This window comes from Saccostrea cucullata, unplaced genomic scaffold (genome assembly GCF_032062105.1).
Source record: "Saccostrea cucullata isolate Sc308-1 unplaced genomic scaffold, CSIRO_AGI_Scuc_v1 ctg1499, whole genome shotgun sequence".
NCBI classification, from domain to species: domain Eukaryota; kingdom Metazoa; phylum Mollusca; class Bivalvia; order Ostreida; family Ostreidae; genus Saccostrea; species Saccostrea cuccullata.
In genome coordinates, this window is record NW_026939681.1 from 25,402 (window position 1) to 33,253 (window position 7,852).

The window sequence follows — 7,852 nt, forward strand, 5'->3', positions numbered from 1 at the left end:
TTTGATTCAAAGCTTACATGGAAGCCACTAGAGGGTGCAGAAATAGGACGTTTTTCCGAATTTCCTCAATTTTGGTGGAATTTCATCATATTTGGGATACATTTCTCTTCGGAAAACATAGAGCACACGCTTGCCTATCTGAGATTTTTACACATATACTGCATCTGATATCAGAGTATAAAATATATAAATTTGGTAGATAGGCAAGCGTGTGCTCTATGTTTTCCGAAAGAAAATATGCTGTAAAATTAATGAAAATTTGCATAAAAATGAGAAATTCCAAAAACTGACCTATTTCCAGAGCTCACTGTGACCCCTGTATATTTTAAATCTTAAAACTAACAATCATTTTGTGGCAGGGCTGAAAACAGGTTTTCATGGATAACCTGTTGGATCATTCTGAAAGACACCCAAAATAGGGGGCCAAATAATGGTCTTACCCTATCTTGTCCTTTCCTTGCGATTTTGTAATATGCTGTATGAGAACTTATCTAAATATACTTCCCTAAAAATCCCTGATGTTACTTATTTCACCAGTGACAGAATCGACCTTTTAAAGTGAGAATAGCGTTATTGCACATGAAAATCAAACTGGAAAGACTTAATTTATATCAGTGCAGAGTGTTTAAATAAAGCATCTTTCACAGGTTATTGTTTTGTTTTTGGTCATTTATTTGTTAATATTACTGCGAATGCTGGGATGTTTGGGGGCGTTTTTAAGGTGTATGGGAGGGTGTATAAGGGTGAGTGTGTTAAAGAGAAAGAAAGAAAGAGAGAGATTTGGAGGAGATTAAAGAATTCAAAGTGTTCACAAGTATTTCTATTTTCTGACGTACAATCTAAAGTGTATTAAGCTCTTTGTCATCCAAAATTTCCTACTCATTAATCGCACCAAAGTGGAAATCCCAACATTTATTTCTTCCCTAGAGCTTTCTTTTAAAGCAAAAGAGAAAGAACCAAATTTATTCTGAATACTTAAGCGCAAGGTTGTCAACACCTTAATGTAAGGTAAGGCATTTATATATTTTTCTTTTAAAGCAATTGTTTCAACATGCTTGTTTCTATGCATATCCTAGAATTCTATATCAACAAAGATAATTATATTAAAGCTAAACCAGTGCCGATACCGGCTTCTAATTCTAATTATTCTAATAATTATTTTATTTTGAATTTTAGAAAATGCCTTCAAAAGCGTGTATTTTACTTGTTATCTTCTTTATAGGAAATGCAGGTAATATCTAAAAATATATTTTGTAATTTTTTTTGGTTCTTAAATAATTTAATATTTTTGTTTCTGATTTTGTATTTCCGTTTTTTTATTTAGTTTCATATTTTTTTGTTTGTATAATTTTTTTTATTCACTAATTTTGGTTTTTGTTTAATTCTGTTGTAAAATATTGGTTTATACTATTAGACTTTAATTTTTATGAATTCCCACGTATATACAATTTCTCAATAAAATAATCGTGATTCAAATATCTGGAAAAGTTAGGGCACTTACATGGGAAAATTATCTTCTTTCAACGTTCTTTGCACTTTATAAACTATATTAGAAAATACTTAATTAAAGCTCCATGGCTTCATTGCAGTAATCATATTCCTTTTCTCCTGATAAATACATGTCTCTGTTAAAAAAGATATCGCGATTTCAAATAATTCGAAATGACTTTTTTACATTTTTTTTTTAGATAACAAAGAAGCAGAGAAAGCTGACTCTGTCACACAATCTGATAATTCAAATCACAGCGGTATTGAAAGGTGAGGACCAAAATAAATTCATAAGTGAAATGTATGGAGACAGGAACATAATTTTAGATCAAAATTCCATAAAACAATACAAAATATGACCGGAGCAAACATGGATCACCAAAATATCTCAGGTGGGATCAGGTACCACGGAAGAGTGATCGAGCATCCCCTGCTGACAAGCCACACCCACCGTGTACTCCTAGTCATGCATCGAGAAATTACGGGAAAAAACATCGACAATTCTGTGTGTAAATAATGGCCTAACAATTAGTATGATAAACGTCAATCAGCATTGGACTCAATGATAAATTTTATTTGATGACAAGGTCATGACACTTGATCCCACCTCTGATGTTTTGGAGGTCCGTGTTGGCTCTGCTCCTATTTTGTATTGTTTTTTGGACTTTGATATTGAATACTCTTCGTTATCCCCATATCTTTCATCGACCAAAGAACTTACGTAGTGATGACTTTAAACGAGACATTCTTATTTCATCAACTTGTTTGTCAATAATTTACCTCATTTCAGAAATTGTTCATACGTAGAGCATGCTTTTGCTTATCAGATTAAATGAGAGATAAACCCTGTATGCATAGAAAAAAATTCATAGCCTGCTAAAGAATATCAATTTCCTTCGGATTGAAACGTTGCACATTGCTTGCTTTGATTGCAACACGTGACTGTAGGATGTAAACATGTATTTCCATATGTCTTTTGGATGAGAATTCATATCCGAGTAGTTTTGGCGATACTTTCTGCAATCACTTGTTCTGGGGAGAAATTCTGTTAGTTTTTTGAAATTATGTCAAAATAATGTGATTGCGTCACTAGTAAGGATAGCGTCGATATATAGACTTGGACAATACCGTAGTTAAACAGAATTAAACAAAATCAAATTATTTAAGCAATTATTGGTTATTGGTTGCTCACATATCTATCAACATTACGTGTATTAAAAAAGGACATAGTTCTTTTTGAAGAGTTAAATGGCATCTGAGCCTTGACATTTATGAAATTAAATAACCTGATTTGTTTATGAAGATGGCCAGTAATTATATTTTCAGCTATTTAAACACATCAAAAACAGTACATGTAACTTGTCAAGTTCTTTCAACATTCATATACAGTCATAGTTATAGAGGGGAGTGGTTTTATGTATGTTTCAATGTCGTAAGATCCTTTTTTTTCAAACGATCATAATTCATTGTTGTCGGCCTCAGCAGCAGCAGATCTATTTGTAGTTTTGTTGTGTTACATTGTGCACACGGGGAAATGTTTTTATTGTTTTGATAAAAAAAATTCTTTATTGAAAAAATACTTATTTGTAATAAATAAAAGATATTAAAAAAAAACCTTATGCTAAATTGAAAATTCGTTAACATGCTTCAATTTGTTTTTATTTTATAATTTTAGAAAAGTTGTTACATGAACTGCTCCCAAATATGAGTGTGCGTAAAACATATATTAAAAAAATTATTTAGCTTCCGAAAATGAATAACAGTAAATAAAAAATAAATGAAATTTAAAAGAAAATAGTAATATCAATATGACAGTCCAATTATTTATTTTGATTAATGATAATATAAAAATTATCACTATAAAATATAGTATTAAACAGTTAAAGATACGCAGAAAAGTTAGGTATGTGTTATTATCATTTTACTTTTTCTGCATGTAATTTTTTCGTTTTTGATGTAATTCTTGTGAGAAAACTTCAAAATGCTAAATATATTTTTGTGGATTATTTAATTCAATTTTCTTTTCATTCGTAATGTAATGTTTTATATAATATAATGTAATATTTCATATGATATATTATATAATATTATATATAATACTCGTAGATCCTAGCTAGGTATTACCAATCTTTGATATCCTGAGTAATGAATCCATTTCGCAAATTGTAAAGCAATTCATGATTGCTATCCGTAAAGTTGTAAGAATCTTCTGTTGTAGACATCGATATAAAAGGGGTCTTTTTGGGGCTGAGGATCAATACTTCCGGCAGTATTTCCAAGATAAAGGACTTCTCCAAAACTACATTAACGCTAGAACATCAGATGGTAGAATAACAAACTGGGCTTCGCTGGGCGATGGATCGACTTCATACACTGACGCCATTCGAAAGTCTACAAATTATTACAAAGTCCAAGCAGAAAGCGGTGTGTATGATGTAAACTTTAAATAATTTATATAATCAATTTAATAATTGATAGTATGGAAATAAGATAAAAAATTTTAAACCTAAATGAAAATAAATGTTGCTTCAAATACTATGTTTTAATAATTATCCAAGGGACTTTGATTTAGGGTGCATTTTTATCTATATTAAAATCTAGGGTACAGGCAAACACAAGCTTTTTTTACCAACACCTAATCTACAGAAAGGAATACCTTATAGTGTAACGTAATAGAATCATGAAATTCATTCTGTTCACCTATAACAGAAATAGAACTAGAAATTGGGAACTAGAAAAACGCCATATCAATAGAACCTCATATAATGTATATAGTTGTGCAAAATATCAACCCAATTAGTGTGTGTACCAGCCACGTAGCATCGTTTTTTAACGTAGGGGGGGGGGGGGGCAGTCCGAGAAAAATGTTTTGACTTGAAAAAGTTGACAGGCAAAAAGAGAGAGAGAGAGAGAGAGAGAGAGACTGCCCAAACTCGAAAATTGTATGTCGGGAGGGGGTTGAGTAGATGCAACATTTTTTCCAATGACAACTTTTTCTGGTACCAATTTTTTCCCATTCCATACCACATTTCCCTGATATCAATTTCCTGTACTATAAGGTGGGCGGGGGGATGCAACCAGACTTTAAATGAACATTTCCAATAGTAAAAGTATGGTTGAGGAAAAAGTTGGGGCCAGGCACCCCCTGGCCCCCCTGTTGCTACGTGCCTGTGTACCGATTATATCGATATGTTTTGTAATTTTCAATGAATTTTAAAAATTTTACATAGGTCAAAATGTGGATGCTCAGTTAAGACGAGTTCAGCAGATTGTAGATGATCGGGTCGCCCGGGCTAGCCGTCATGGAGGCCCAGATAGGGGACATAGCCACGCAATCAACAACTGGCGAAATGGACAGGAACAAATTCAAGGAGGCCAGCGGACCTATTGGGCCAGGTGTGGTGGCTCTAATGGGCGCAAAAAGAGAGGGATTGGTGCATTATTCCGGGGTATTGCACGAATTTTCGGTCGCCGAGGTTTAAGACGTTCACGTAATGGATTTAGACGCACAAGCACTGTCAGAAGAATTAGATGTTAATTAAGACGAGAATGAGATTTTGAATCTTGCAACATTGCCAGAAGCTTATATATCAACATATAAAACAACAATATTCCAGACTTTACTCTGATATACTAATACTGGAGTACTATGTCAAACTCTCAAATGGATAGACACATTATTTTCTTTTCTCAACTATTTTTCAATTATGTATCTAAACATTTTTTGTGTAATTAGCTTCTTCAAATTTCATTTAAAATCATTTACTCAATAAAAGTTTGCTATGAAACAAGTTTCGTTGTTAATTTTTCATAGAATCATCGGGAATTAAAGGATAAAACAGAGAATCCTTATCATACCTGGATGTTCAATATCCTAGATTTTTTATAGGAGCTTCTAACTCTAAAAACAATCATAATGACAAGAACCTTTTATATAGGAATAATTGAAGAACATTAGTCTTTCCATCTAAGCAACCTTTCCACCAATTGTTGCCATAAATCTACAATTTACAAAATGTGTGTGTGTGTGTATGTTCAGATTAGTCTGTAGCCGTTAAGACCTTAAAAATAATAAACTAAGAGCCGGTGTAAAATATCTGAAGTTAACAATAATAATTTGATCTTAAGATGAGTTTTCTAAAGAGGGTTTAAAAAGAGAAAAAGTCAAATGTTGTTTTTTTTTTAAGTTTAGTTTGTCAGGTGCACGGGTATTATTCGGAATTGCTGAATTGTTTTCAACCGATTGAATGTAATTTTTAATGCATGGTAATTTAATGTGAAATTTAAAATGTTTAGATACCATTTAACATGGCGGCTTTCAAAAATTATATCCATTTGGGTTGAGTAAATCTCTTTTCAAAGCCATGCACACCTAATAAACTTCTTCAAAAACAACTACCACCACCAATTACCTGTTTTTCATGCCATGTGCAGATAACACAGGATTAAGTAATTATAAAATATATATGCTGTACTCACACAATAAATATTTACAGAACTGCGCCTAATTTTCATCAGCCTGTTTCTGCTATTACTTTACTAACTGTATCGTATGGTGTCAACTGGTAATATTAGTAACATAGTGTTTTAGTGACAAAGCTCGAGATTATACCTTTAGTTATTAGTAAATTTCATTCCTGCATGGGGAGTCGGAGAACGTAATGCTTTTATCAAAATTTGAACAGAATCCGAACCATGGTCACTAGTAAAACACATGTAACGGATTAAACCCATCGATGAATCTGTGATTACCTGAGATTAGCATAGGACAGTTAGAGTTTTCTCTCGGCGAGAACAGTTTTGACGGTGATTACTTAGATTTAATAAAATTAAGACAATCGTGGCATTTATGGTTGTGTCGATAAATTATTTTCTCCTTAACACCAACCCCACCTCTTATGTTTTGGCGGTCCGTGTTTGCTCTGCTCCTATTCTATATTACAGATATGTCAGCAGTCTCGTTTTAAGCCATCATTTCCTACGACTTAGTTCTATGATCGATACAGTGAAATTAGAGCAAACTATCATATGTCATTCAAAATTTACTACCAAAGATGAAATTTTGTAAATTAGGTCAATCGTGCAAAACAAGGTCATGGGTCAGAAATCATAGTTTGTTCGGAAATACCTTGGCATAGGTAATGCATATTTCAAATGTGAAAGCCCCATCTCTTCTCAATCAAAAGTTATGAAGAACGCTTAAAAAGAAGGTCAAACTTCAAGCTTAAGGCCCCGAGATCAAAACTCAGTTTACTTAGAAAGAACTGCTCACGAGTAATACACAGGCATAATATGAAAGCACTATCTCATTTCTTTAATCAACATTGATAATCAACTGTTTTTGGAATGAAAAACTTGATGATTTGAAACAAAGCTGGAATTCATTATACAAATAATACTTTTATTGTCTTTGACGATAGAAACGTAATGATCTTCGCTTTAATTTATTGGAAAGAACACTTCTTTCAATGTACTTGTCATAGAGTCTGAAACATCTGTTTTATATTTGGATATTTTAACAAACAGGCTCTATGATGAACAGGATGACTTTAACTTCCCTTACTTATGCAACAATATACCGGTAATTTCATCACCCACATATGGAGTTTATGTACCTCAGTTGATTCCATACGCAAGAGCAGTCTCTACGTATGAGCAATTTCAAAAGGAGGTAAATTATTGACAAACAAGTTGAATCAAGAATATCAGCAGTCTCATTTAAAGCCATCATTTTGTAAGTTCTTTGGTCGATACAATAACAGCAAATACAATTTATCTTTGACTCAAATGCTGACTGACTTTTTTCATACTTACTGATAATTCATTATTTATACACTAAATTGAATTCCGTTATTTACCTATCATGCCAAGTAGCACACGGCGGGTGTGACCAGTCGACAGGGGATGCTCACTCCTCCATGGCACCTGATCCTACCTCTGATGTTTTAGAGGTCCGTGTTTGTCCTGCTCCTATTTTGTATTGTTTTATGGACTTTGATATTGAATATTCTTCTCCATATGGTCATTTAATTGACTGGTTCTTGATAATCATTTTTCAATACTAATGTAGGCTTTTATGGAAAAATAGATGAAATATTTTAAAGCTCAATACTAAGGTATTTGAGTGTCCTTTTTTAACGAATCGTTCACCCCTCAGATTTTGTGATTTCATTTTTGGAAGTTATTCAATTTTTTTTTCATTATTTGAACCCTTTCCTACTAGAGTTTATTTTCAGATTGTGCATGAAATCCATCCCTCACTTCTCATTTTTAGCTCACCTGAGCCAAAGGCTCAAGTGAGCTTTTCTGATCAAAATTTGTCCGTTGTCTGTTGTCGTCGTTGTCGTCGTTGTTGTCGTTGTCG

At 32.9% G+C, this 7,852-nt stretch overlaps 1 protein-coding gene across 2 annotated transcripts; it reads left to right on the top strand.

The window, feature by feature from the left end:
• Nucleotides 1–873: 873 nt before the first annotated feature.
• Nucleotides 874–5,285, top strand: LOC134253680 (uncharacterized). Of its 2 annotated transcripts, none has more exons than XM_062736262.1 (5): nucleotides 874–1,008; nucleotides 1,177–1,231; nucleotides 1,689–1,758; nucleotides 3,707–3,912; nucleotides 4,719–5,285. In XM_062736262.1, the coding sequence occupies exons 2-5, from the start codon at nucleotides 1,180–1,182 to the stop codon at nucleotides 5,024–5,026; spliced, it is 636 nt and encodes a 211-aa protein (XP_062592246.1). In that variant the 5' UTR covers nucleotides 874–1,008; nucleotides 1,177–1,179; the 3' UTR covers nucleotides 5,027–5,285. The 2 variants fall into 2 exon arrangements, with proteins under 2 accessions (XP_062592246.1, XP_062592248.1); XM_062736264.1 differs by having other exon boundaries at nucleotides 901–1,003.
• The last annotated feature ends 2,567 nt before the right edge of the window (nucleotides 5,286–7,852 follow it).